General features: G+C 45.6%; 1 protein-coding gene across 1 annotated transcript in view; it reads right to left on the bottom strand.

The window, feature by feature from the left end:
* The window catches only part of PLCD1 (phospholipase C delta 1), a 50,822-nt gene extending 45,718 nt beyond the window's left edge, over positions 1-5,104 (bottom strand). Inside the window, exon 1 of the mRNA XM_040080608.2 lies at positions 4,841-5,104. Coding sequence (XP_039936542.1) covers positions 4,841-4,874 — 34 coding nt within the window. The 5' untranslated portion in view covers positions 4,875-5,104. The remainder of the gene's footprint in view (positions 1-4,840) is intronic.
* Between the last annotated feature and the right edge of the window lie 7,963 nt (positions 5,105-13,067).

Genomic DNA, 13,067 nt, shown 5'->3' with positions numbered 1-13,067 from the left:
CATCACATCATGCACATGACGCAAATTACAACTAGTAATGCCTATGGGAACTGCATATCAAATAATAAATGTCACGTTCAGGGGAGATTTTCCCCCTAAAGAGGCCAAAGGTTGTGCCTTGCTCTGTACTTGTTACCAAGAAGAAAAAAAAACAGGTCTGTTTTACATGATGCCATTCTTCTTACTAAAGAATGTGACAGAAAGGTGCCTTCCACATCTGCAGGGTCCCACCTCCCCTGTCCTTCCTTCTGGAGTCTGTTCCTCACTTCATCCATGCCCTGCCATATTCCGCCTGCAGAAACCGTCTTTCCTCCTCCTCTGCTACCTCCAGGACACCACTCACTGCTCTCATCCTATTCTCCCCAGTGACACCTCACATCCTCTGAGGACCAGGCCTTGCTCTTGGCACAGCTTCTCCCCTCCAGTAAAAAATGCCTGTGGATCCTCTACACCAGCACTTTCCTTCTTGCTCCCTGTGGTGGGGAAGTGGGGATCAGGGAGTGGGTGCTGAGCCCAGATGCATGGGTGCATCCCTGGCCAAGGATGCTGCTGCTTGTTCCCAGTGGCTGCCTCTCCGGAGCATGTGGTATGTACCAAGTTCCACCTTGTGGTCACACTGAGAACGGGCTTCTCCAGCAGCAAACATCCTCCTCCTCTTCCTTACACTAGCTTTTCTTGCCCTCTCCCTTTCCAGAGTGCTCGAGAGGTCCTGCTGAGCTGGGGCAGAAACCATATACATTAAACCTTCAAAATTCATACAGGAGGAGCTCTCCCAAGTCTCAGGTTGTGTTGCCTCCCCTCTGCCTGCACACTGGCCAGAAGCTGTGTGATGGGATCAGCACTGTCACCCTGCCCAGCATTTCTCAGCCCCACTTTGTCTCCTTTGGCTGTCTCACCTTGGCTGAACGGTCTCTGCGAGGGGAATGGTCCCTCCTCCAGCTCTGACAAGTTCACACAGCCCATCTTTCCCCAGAACAGCCTGGTCACATCCAGAGTGCCCACTGGGAAGGGCTGCAGACCGTGCCATCACCCAGACCATGCCATCTGCCAGCCTGCTGTGGATTTACACCAGGCTGGGGAATGTGCTGGCAGTTAAACAGTGCAGAGCCCTGGCCCCGGTTTGTGTAAACGAAGCCAGGCAAATCCAGACAGACAAATCCTGACCTTTATTTGTGAAAAACCTTCATACATCTTCCTGCCAGTCCAGGTCCCTCACAGGGAGCTTGGATCAGTGCAGGGAACAGGCTGTGACCCATTAAAGGCTACTGCCCTGAGCTCTTGATGAAATCCAGGTAAAAAACAAAACACCCAGCTAAAGTTCATCGTGTTTAGGAACCCAAAACCGGACTGAGTTTGGTTTGCTGCTTCCACTGGTCCCTTCATCACAGTGCACGCAGAGATTTGGCTGCAAAGAGAGTAAGAAAAATACTGGCTTGCCATAAATTACAGCTTTTCCAGTAGCTGGCGTGGAAAGAAAGTAGTTGAAAAGAAAGATATCAACTTGATGGGTAAGACCAGGATGAGCAGCCAGGAGCACTCGAGCAGCTCAGCTGCCCAACTCCCAAGTCATGTTTCTGGGAACAGGCTGATGAAGATGTTCTCTTCATAAACCCAAAGTCAGTTGTAGGTGGGTCCCAGCCTCATTTTTTAAAGGCAGCTTTTCTCAACATTTTCTTCAGGAGCTGAAATTTCCTTCATAGACAAAACGCAGGTCATTCTCAACATTCTGTAGCAGGGCAAAATTTGTGCAATAATAAATTGCACAACTAAATTATGCAAAACTAGGGAAAAAAATCTTTTTCTTTTCTTTTTTTTTTTTTTAATTTCCCCTGAGGGATTTATCTGGAATTTCTGTCACTCTAGCCAAAGCCAGCCATTGAGACTTGTTGTGTGGTACCTCAATACAGAGCTTTAAAAGGTACCATGTGAGGGGAAGCCTGAGGTGTGAGAACTTCCCCACACACAGTGTTTAGGCTGGCTCATTTAGGGTGTGGAAGTATTTCAGTTTAGAAGAAACTGTGTCAAAATCTTTTCTGCCTGCATAAAGAAAAAAAAAAAAAAAAACACAAAATAAAGAGAAACAAAGAAAAAAAAAAGAAACACCTTGGTCTGGCCAAGGTCTGCAGCCTTCTGGTCCGGTGGTGGCTTGGCTGAGTGAGGACTGAGACCCTCCACCCACAGGAAGGACCTCAGAGACACATGGCTGGGGGTCAATCTGCAGTATTTAATAATCTACAGTGCCAACAAGGAGCCAGGAGAAGACAGGATACAATCCTCCTGTCTAGATCCCTATAAGCCTAAAATTTCTTAGAGATACCGGCGCTGACCCAGCTGAATCCCACCCTGCCTGATCAAACCACCAAGTGTTGATCTGCAGCTTTCCTTCCAAAATACCTTTTTCAATTGATGTCCCTGTACAGGAAACTCTACTTAGCTCCCAAATCACTGACACCTTTGGCTCCCAGCGCTTCCTATCCAGTGCAGCTGAGTTTCCATTCCTACACAAACCATCTCTTCCCCACACACCTCTGTCTCTTGCTTTTCCCTGTAGTTGGCTGAATCTTTTCCTCTCTGCTACCTGCAGCACTTTTCCAAGGCATTTCCCTCTTCTTTCTCTCTCATTTCCTCATTAAAATCTGTTTTTTTCCCTCAAGCATCCTCTGGCCTTGCCTTAGCTACTTTTGGGCCTGATGGGGCTTTACACACTGGCAACGATCTCAGAACCAACTGTGGGTTTTAGTTTTACTAAAAGACATTGCTCAGGTGGAAAATTTTGCAGCTTTTGTGTAAAAATAAAAATGACCCACAGTGGATTTTACTTGCCCTGTGTGAAAAAGGGACATGGTGACTGTTTAATGCAATGGGATGTGTCAGTATCCTAAATTTCCCTGGACTATGGGGATCTAAGGCTCACAAAACTCCCACTTAGTGCATCAAACACAACCTGCACCCAAGGGGTGTGCTGGGAGCATTTTGTTGCTAGAAAAGGAGATCAAAGTGACCAGCTGCTCCAGAGCAGATCCCAGCTGATCCCAAGCTGCATTACCTCCACCCATGGAGCTTCAAGTGCAGAAGAAGCCTCCTCAGTGCTCCCAGCTCACAAGAGCAGGTGGAGATGATTCATTTGGAAATTTCAATATAGAAGTTCATCCTGAGGACTTGCTGGCAGAGGAGACAAGGAAATGGCCTGTCTCGTAGGATTTTACAAGCTGATTCTCCCCCTGGACTGTGGCACAGGGCATTCCCCTCACAATGTACACAGTGTCTTGGGTGAAAAGTCAGTGTGTAAGAATAAGGCATGATACAAATCAGCTATTCTACAATCTATGAGCACAAGGGCTCCCAGTTCAGACACAAACCAACTTCACATGGCAAGAGAAAGAGTGTTAGTAGCCCACATTAAATCTGACATGGTAAATACAGCTGTTGTTGTCTCTATTTTGGAAAAAAAATTAAAAAGAAACTGAAAGAAAGAACCTGAGTTTTAACATAAAGCCAGGGACAAAGCATATCCACAACTCACAGTGTCAGAAATCTCTGACAAACTACATAGCTCAAGTCTGATCCTATTAAGAAGTCCACATGTGAGCAACTCCTCTTGTCTAAGTAGTCTGGCATTTGGAGTGACTTTGGCACTTGTGTCTATGTGTGTTATGTGTCAAGGAATTTCAGTAAATACTTTTTAAAATTCTTGGCTCATTCAGCATTTGTGTATTTCTCTGCTTCAGACCAAAAAAAAAAAAAAAAAAAAAAAAAAAAAAAAAAAAAAAAAAAAGAAGATTACCAGCCACTGAATTCTTCTTGATTCCTAAACCCAGAGGACTAAATAATATTCACTGAAAAATAACCCACAGACCAAAATGGGAAATGTTTTAACAGTTCCAGATGTGTTTCTTAGCCTTCTTTCCCCAGTGGCTGTATAATGAATGAGATACCTACAGAAAGTATAACATTAACCTCTGGTTCACCCTCCTGTCGGATTTCTACCATCTGGGAAAACCAGAGTGAAGATTTCATCAGCCTGGGGGAATCTGTTCACGCAGTGCTACATGCTGGTAACACTAAAATGATTCTGTTCATGGGTAATCACTTCTTGCTCTATCAGCTTATTTTTGTTTATAGTTTATCTGTAGTAAGAAAGCACCTATCTCAAGAAATGAGTAAGTACTGGGGGATCAAGATATTCCGTTTCAACCGGTAGCTGTAACAGCCCTGAGTTGTTTCTGCTCCTCGGAGTAAGTAAAACACAACAATAAAACAAAGCACTACACAAAGCCAGGTGAGGGGATAAGGGGGGATATTTCATTACCCTGTCTGTCAGACAAACCTCCCACACTTGGCGCCAATAGAATCTTCCTAAATCTCCCTTGCTGCGAGGGCAGAGAGAACTTTTTTTTTTTTAGAAACATTACTTATTTTGTACTGAATATCTGCAGCGTCCTGGGGACAGCCCCCGAGCCCAGGTGTTTATGCAGGCTCCGCTGTCTCCACCAGAGCCCGCAGAGTTTGCTCAGCGGAGCACCCCAGTTCCCCAGAGAGGGGAGGAGATCTGGATCCACTTTTCGGAGCACCCATCCCGCTCTCAGATCCCCAGAGAGGGGAGGAGATCTGGATCCACTTTTCTGAACTTGCAGCTGCTTCCCCGGCCAAGGCGCCTCTCCCAGCAGCGCGGATGAACAGAGAAAAATCCCTCCTCTCTCTCCGTACCAGCGATGAAATGCCCCATTACATCCAAACGCGAGCACGGGGAAGTGGAGGAGGGAGGAGAAGACAGGAGGGGAAATAAAGCTCTCGGACAAGATAAGAGAGCTGGAACGCAAGAACACTTCCCCAGACTTACTGTTGCAGGCGAGGAATGTGCCGTTGGGTTCCATGGCTGCAGCAGGAGCCGCCAGCAGCAGCAGCAGCTGTGCCCAGAAGTGAGCGCTGCCGCGGGGCGGCGGCCAGAGCCGCCAGGCTCCCCCGGCTCCTCTAGCCAGCGATCCCCGACTCCAGCTCCCTCCGGAGGGGCTGCTCCTCGCCCTGGGCTGGAATTGCGTCCTGCCTATGACTCCTCATTTATCTCTCCCGCATCCGCACGCCGCTGCCCGCCCGGCGCAGCGCCCGCGGCCGAGCGCCGCTCCGGCCCTGGCTCCTCCCTGCTGGGATTTGGCGTCTTCGCCTCCGGCCCGGCCTCCTCCTGCTGCTGCTGCTGCTGCTGGAGCTGCCCAGCCACGCTTCTTTTCCTGCCGCTGCCGCATTTTCCTGCTCTGAATCCATCCTTGGTGGTCCGCAAATCAAGGAAAGGGTCTATAAGCAGATGCCACAGGTCAGAGTTTAGTGCTAAGGAGCTTTTAGATGCTGGTGGAGGTGTAATTCTCTTCACAAGTTTTGATTTTTTATAATTTTTTTTTTTAAGATCAGAACTTGCCAGTGTAGAAATAGAAACTGTAACCACAAACGCTCGCAAAGGCATGAGCTTAGGCAGGAAAAAAAAAGTTATGAGCTTTGCATTTGAGACAGCGAGACAGAACAAACTGCACTGTCCTGAGGCTTCTAGTGAGTGGAACTGATTTCTTCCACTCTGTTTCCTCCTGAATTAGGTATCTTTGAAGGGTAGAAAAATGATAATAGCAAACAGGGAGAAGAAAAGAAGCCAGTGTGGGAAAATAAAGTTTTCCTCTACTTGAATTTTTTTTTTTTTTTTAGTAATTGGTTTATTGTTTATGTATGTTTCTGGTTATTTAGGTTATTCTGATGCAAATACTCAATGGAGTTATTGGCAGATTCAAAGCCCTCTCTCCTCAGCAGTTCCACTGAGAGAAAAGTCTCTTTCTGAAGGGGACAGATCTATAAAACGTGGTGAAAAATACTTTGGGACAGTTTGTCCCTCCCTGCCAGGAACTGGGCTGCTCCTCTGAGAGCCCAGACCTTGTTCTCAGAGAGTTTTATAGTCCACAAATACAAGGCTGCTGCCACCACCCAAGGAAAACAGCCCTAATATAGCAAAGCTCCTCATGCTAGAACAAAACTAACAAAGCCAAACAAGTGGAGCAAAAAAAGAGCAGAGATTTCACCCCAGGACTCCTCTACCTCACAGTCACCAGCTCGGCATGGGGAGGGCTCATCTCCTGCTAGACATTTTCCAAAGGACCCAGGAAGGAACATTTGTTTTTCAAACTCCCAGACATTGATTCCAATGGGGCAAACTGGCAGCTGCTGGCAGGCAGCACAGCAGCTGGAAACACCCAGAAGATTCCTGGTACAGCCCTAAAAGCCTCAAGGTGGGGAGATTTTGGGAGGACACTTCACAACTTGTTGCCCTTTCAGCTGATGGGGAAGAGTACTGCAGGGAGTGTAGAGGAAGGCTGCTGGAGGAGGCAGCCAGACTGGAAACTCCAGTAAAGCTGAGGTGGTGAGGATATGATGGTTTTCACAAGAGAGGAAAAGGAGAGAAGAGGAGCTTGAAAGTGGTGACAGAAAATGTCCTTCCCTTTTCTCTGTGTCACACCCCATTGTGTCCTCACACTGCCTGGCACAAGTCCTCACTTAGAGATGGACTGGTCAGTGTCCCTGTGCCCTCTGTGCCAAAGGGGACAGTGCCAGAGGGCTCCGTGACTCCCAGAAATGACATGGACCATCCTGTGGTTAGAACCTCTTCACAGCAGCATGGGGTACAATGGCACCATCACTCTGCTGTGAACACAGCCATCATTACCTCAGGCTTCACCAAGCTTCTCTGAGCTTCTCTGCCATCATCCCTTGAGACTTGAAGATCATCCCCTGCATTTATCCTTCCATGAGAGCCCACTGTATCTCCCTGTGCTTCCTTCTTGCCACGCTACTTTTTCCATGGTCATAGCTGAAGTAGAAACTGGAACCATAGAATCACTAAGGGTGGAAAAGACCTCCCAAGATCATCAAGTCCAACATTAACCCAGCACCACCATGTTCACCACTAAACCGTGTCCCCAGGTGCCACATCCAAATGGTGCCTGTCAGGAGGGCTCACAAAACCTTGCCCAAATTTTCGCTTTTTGCAATTCCATTTACTCTCCCTGCTTCTGTGCACATCCAGAAGCATCACCACTTAGGCTGCTTGGAGCATTTGGGGACCTTTCTGCCACCCTAAGCTAAGTCATCACCATTTCTAAATCCTTGATGGGCTTGACACTTGTGTGTGCTCAGAGCAAGCCAGGCAGTAACAGACAGTCTTGCACTTCTGGCATTCATCAGAAAGTGCAGCAGTCACCATCTGGGTGCTGATATGCTGCAGCAAACCCCCAGAACTGGAGATCCACAGCACAGGTCTCATCACAGCTTTGTTTTAGAAGGTTACAATGTTTTGAGTTGTATTTCTGCATGTGCTTGAATTCCCTTTCTTTTGTATTGCTGAAAACAATATACATCCAGAATAACAACAAAACCAAAGGTATGTGAGGAGCTACTGGGCTTGTGAGCTGCAAAAATCCTACTAATAAAAAACATTCTAAGAATAATATAGCCATTCAAGAATGTCAAGAATATACATTTTTTTTCTTGTCCACACCATCACTACTGTAATCACAGAGAAGCAAAGTCAAAGCATTTCTAAGAGACAGGCTGGGGGTTGGCATTGCCTTTCCAAAGCAAAGCTGCCACCTGAAAACTACAAGGTCAGAGCTGTGATATTTTACTGAGGGGCAAGGGCCTAAAGCCAGGACACATCTTGACCAGCCCCTTTGCCCTCCAGGCACAGAGGTGAGGCTGGAAGGAGTTAAATGGCAGGCAGGCTGGGTGAGGAGCCTCTGTAACACACCCTCCGACACAGATGTCTGTATGCAAAGGTGCCAAGATCATCAGCTGAACTGGAGCCCGGCAGAGTCAAGGAGATCTCCCATTTCTCTCTCACTCCTACACCCCTCTGCATTCTCCTCCTTTGTTTTGCACACACAGCCCAGCCCAGGCAGCAAAGAGCGGTCCCAGAGCTCAGAGCCAAAAAATGTTTGCAGGGTTCAATTCCACAGTGAACCATAAATCACAGCAAACCTAAAGCAAAGCAGTTTACCTGTCTCCACTCCGAAAGCATGACTCAAGTGTTGACTTAATTGCACACAGTGGAAGGAGCAGCTTTTCATCTCAGAGGAATGCTACACCGCCCGGAACACCGAGTATTTCCAATGGAGAAGATGCCTCCTGGCTCCCTCTGCCCTTCAGAATCTCACACACACCCTCCTCAGCCCACTGAAATGTTCCCAAGCACCTCTCCAAAGGATAATAGCAAAGGTTTTTGTTTGCTTTGCAAACTCAGGATTCCTGCCACGGTTACACGGTGTAAGAAGCATTTGGGGGTTACATGGCCAGCAGGGAGCTTTGGGAGCCACGTGGGGCTGTTTTTGTTAGCAGGAGAATTACAAAAACTGGCACAAAAGAAAATGTCATGATAAATAGAGTTCATGTCAATGCAGAAGTGGGACAGGAATTCTCAAACACTTTATTTATGGTCTGGCTGTTCACTGAAATGAATTTTTTAATGTCTTTTCCCAGCCTTTTTACTGGTTTAGATGAGGCGTGCTACTATCCTCAGATTACCAGGTCTCTCTAAATCCTACTCTCATATAAATACTCTTCTTGGGTTGGAAGAGACCTTAAAGCTCATCTCATTCCAACCCCCTGCCATGGGCACCTTCCACTAGGCTGAGTAAATAAGTCTATAGTTGATGGACAGCAAAATGTCAAATAGTCAGTTGCTTTTTACATTTTGGGAACTGCCAGAACTCTCACCAAGGAGTGTGAACACCCCTGTGGGAGGCCAGCTCCAGAGCCCCAGTGACTCACCTGCCGCAGAGGCAATCATTACCCTTTGGTTATCAGGGCTGTCTTTCGTTAGGTGGACACAGCTCTTGTAGCTAGCACTTCCCTGCCCGTGCAAGACCTGGGATTCCTTGGACTGATCCTGCCACCGAGTCTGCTCCACCCAATATTTACCTATCGGTAAATTTTCCCAGCACTCCCAGGTTTGCAGCAGCTGCTGGTTTCTCACTTGCAAAGAACACACTGAACTGTGGGGGAGAGCAGCGCTGGGGATCTGCAGGAGCTGGTGGAGATCAGCACCCTTGGACATCAGGTTCCCTCAGGAGATAAACTGAAAAAAGCTCATGAATGGGTTTTATGACTGTAAGAACAGAGAGATTTTTGGTTTTATGGACAAGTCACTGGACAGATTAATTCACTGTAGTTTATAAACTAGGCTGGAATGGAATTAACACCAGTATCATGCAGCTCAGGAAATGGGCAGCCAGATGCCTTGTTTATCACCATGGACACCTGTGCCGAAGTGCCTTCAGAGTAAATGATATTGATGTATACATCTGTATTTAAATCATTTATTGCAGCAGTTACTCCCATTTAGGAGAGCTGTACATGGCCACAGGAAAAGGAAGCAACAGATGCTGGGATGTGTAAAGCTAAAGCTGCTGCTGGCAGAATCCTGTATGAGTCCCATTAAAATTAATGAGGTATTTCTGCTTGAGCAGAAGACAAATTTGACTTGCTAAGCCAGAAATACGCCTACCTGACTTACTGTATCTTAAGTATTTTGAAGGGTTTTCCCTTCACTTAGACTAAGTAATCAAGAGCAGCTCTAACCACCAAATAAAGCAATAGAACAATCAAAGGTGTCATTTATTACTGATGATCACAAATAAAGGCTTAGAGACTTGCCAGTTCAACAAGTCTCACATTGATTTCAGGCTGAAAAATTATAGGAAAATAGAATTAAAAGCAAGATTATGCATAAGATTTAGAAATTAAAGTCCTAGGCTCTTCTGCTTATTCCAAGGAGTTCATTATAACTCTTGAAATTTCAGTATAAAGGAGACAGTTAAATAATTTTACATCAGTTCAGCAGTGCTTCATATTTGGATACCTCCCCAGTTTTGTCTTCAGAACTAATTTTGTGGTGAAAGATTTATTTCACATTTGTTTACCTCATTTCTCCCACTACAGGAGAGATTTTATGAGTCTCCGAGAGTAATTTTTATGCATTTCCATGTTTTAACAAATGTAGGTTTAAGTAGGCCCTCTTATGTTAAATTCCCTGACTTTAAATATTTTGATTCTGGGAGAACGAAAATGTCTTTACCAGAGAGCTGTACAGAAAAGTACATTTACTCTAAAACACTTATAGGAAGACTTTTTTATTTTTTTTGGGGGGGAGGGGGGACCCTCGAGACTTCTTTTAAAGCTCTGAAAAGCTCATCTATTAACAGTGAATGAGAAGCTCAAAGGAAACATGGTGCACTCATTTCATCAGCCTCTCAGTTCAGTGCATCAGCAAACACCACGGATCAGCCACACAATGCCATCATTTATAACTGTGTGAATGATTTTGTGAATCTGACCATTAACATGAAGTTATTGTTGCATGAATGAGAAACAATAACCTAATTGGGGAAAGTAACGATGTACTAGACTTGCTGCGATGAAAACATTACATGGAGTGATTATCTCTCTTTGGAAAGAGGAACAGCAGGAGATGGGTCCCAGGGTCCTGCCGCTTTTATCCTTTAATGGCTCTTTCTGATAGTTAACAGGATGAGAGGAAATGGCCTCAAGTTCCACCAGGGGAGGTTAAGATTAGATATTAGGAAAAAATCCTTGACTTAAAGGGTGGTCAGGCATTGGAACAGACTCCCCAGGGAAGTTGTGGAATCAGCATTCCTGGAAGTGTTCAAAAGCCATGTGGATGTGGCAGCGGGGAGCAGGGACAGGGTTTAGTAGTGGACACAGCGTTGGGGTAACGACTGTGCTCAATCATTTTAGAGGCTTTTCCACCCTTAGTGATTCTTTGATCCTCTGTTCCCAGATTACAGCTGAGCACAGACCCCAAGCTTCACAACCACTGATGTCCAGGTCAGCAAACTCATTTCTAACCTTAAAAGACCACAGTCCTTAGGCCAAATCATCTGCTGTCAGGAATGTTTGACATGTGTCTCTTCTTTCTTGCACCATTGCCTCTTTCCAGCCCTTAACACTGGGATATACAGGTTAAGTATGGGGGAGGGTTGATGATTAATGTCATAATGGCTCCTTTTAATATACTTCATCTGTCAGCTTAATTCCCTGCAACTGGGATAATCACAATAATTGGATGCAATTGTTCAGATCATTACCTGACTGCAGCTTTTTTCACTGTAGCCAGTTCACGTGACTTAAACATGTGGAAAAGATGGGAAGTCTGAATTACACATGTATTATAGAAAATTCTGCTAGATGTAAGAATGCCTCACAAGTTTAAGCTGCACATGAGGATCCTGTGGTTTCAGAGTGTGCAACGTGGGTAATCAAGATGTTACAAGTAATGGACTTTCATTTCTGATCCCAAAGAGTTAAAACTATGCTTCACATAAAGTCTGTGACATCAGACTTCACCTCCATCTGAAGAAGTCATGCAGAAGCAGAAAGTGTTCTTGAACTCCTAACATCTCCAGAGCAGATGCTTATGCAGAAGGTATGCCAGGAATTCCTGTGTCTCCCTGGTCCTAATGGACAGCCAGCAGTTTTGGTGTTAATTTATAATTAGCTATGCTCTTTGAACAGCCAAACATGAGATGAAGAGAACATCACAAACTGAAACTTAGGACCAAAAAAAACCCCAACCCAGACTAGATGGCAATTTATTACTAGATTAATTTTTACGTTATTTCCTAAATGAATAAAAAGATGAACTTGTAAAATCTCATCAAGTGTATTCAAAAAGGGCATTCATCAACTCAGATTTCACTTCTTATTGGATCTAGTTTCATTTCGTAACATGAAATGTAGGAGCACGGTTCAACAAACTGTCACTGAAGAGAGAGAAGCCTTTGAAAAGGATGAAGCAGACCAAATTAAGATGCTGAAGCACCTCAAAATATAATAAATACCCTTCAGAGAGTTGGTGATTTAAGTCTGAGATCACACTCTATATCTTTCTTACAAAGGGAATAATGGACCTTTATTTAAAATGCAAAGTAGAACTCAAGTTTATATATTAAAGTACAACTTCCACTTCCAAAATCACATATTTATACACCTCACAGAGTCAAATGCAGCCTCATTCCCCTTGCCAGCGGCGTTATTTGGGTTTTGGAAAAGAAAACACGAAGGGGATATCAGGATGTAGAAAGAACCACACAAGATGCCCGCTGAGGAAGCATTTTATTGGGTTTTGGTGCCTCCTCATCAATTTTGCAAGCCCGGTGCAGCCAAAGCAGAAAGGTTGAATGACTCATTTCCTTCCTGCTCCTGTTGTCAGGCACCTCAACCATTGAAGCCTTCCCACAGACACGTCCCCGCTCCGGTCAGAGGAGGCCTGGTTTGTGCAACCGCACGCGGATGTGCCTGGGGAACAATTCCCGGAAAGTCACACACGGAGCTGGGCTCCCACTGCTCTGAGCGTGGCTGGTGGGATCCCGGCTCTGAGCCTGTGGGCTGTACAAGAACCAGGGAATCCAACTCTGGAATTGCTGTCTGGGCTTTGCCTTTGACTTTGTAGTACCTCATGCTCCTCAGGGTTTCCCTCATTCACCTTCTCCGAATTATGCTGTCACCTATCCTTGTGCCCACCGTGTGGTACTCGAATTGTGAAAACTTCACCCTCCTTGCTGTCTCTGGCCACTTGCTTGGTGGAGCAGAAGGGGAGAATCCCCATCAGATATCTATTTTTCTACAGAAATAGCGGACAGACTCCTGCTTTTTATCAGTGTTGGATCTCCTTTGGATGAAAGCTAAAAAGGGCTGCTCTGCCAAAACATAAGACAACCCAACAAACCAGCTTTGGCTGCTTAATGAACAGTTCCACTTAAAAGTGTTGAAAGCCTGTGGAGTTTCAGCACACAAGGAGGACATGATGAGACACGCTCTCACTGGTTTATGCCTTGTATTCTTCATCTCCAATCAGGATGAAGACCTGATGCATTTCATGCCAAGGTGCCAGCTGCAGCTCAGGTTAAAACGAGATTTTGAAGGATTTTTTACACTTTCTAATGCATCAGGGATTATTCTGTGCTGCCGAGGGGATGTGGGAGTGTGTATTTTTAGGGCCAAGTGCTATCAAAAAAGAATTT

This window comes from Hirundo rustica, chromosome 1 (assembly GCF_015227805.2).
Source record: "Hirundo rustica isolate bHirRus1 chromosome 1, bHirRus1.pri.v3, whole genome shotgun sequence".
Taxonomy (NCBI): Eukaryota; Metazoa; Chordata; class Aves; order Passeriformes; family Hirundinidae; genus Hirundo; species Hirundo rustica.
Note: the sequence above shows the minus strand (reverse complement) of the source record. Positions and strands in the feature narration are given on the sequence as shown.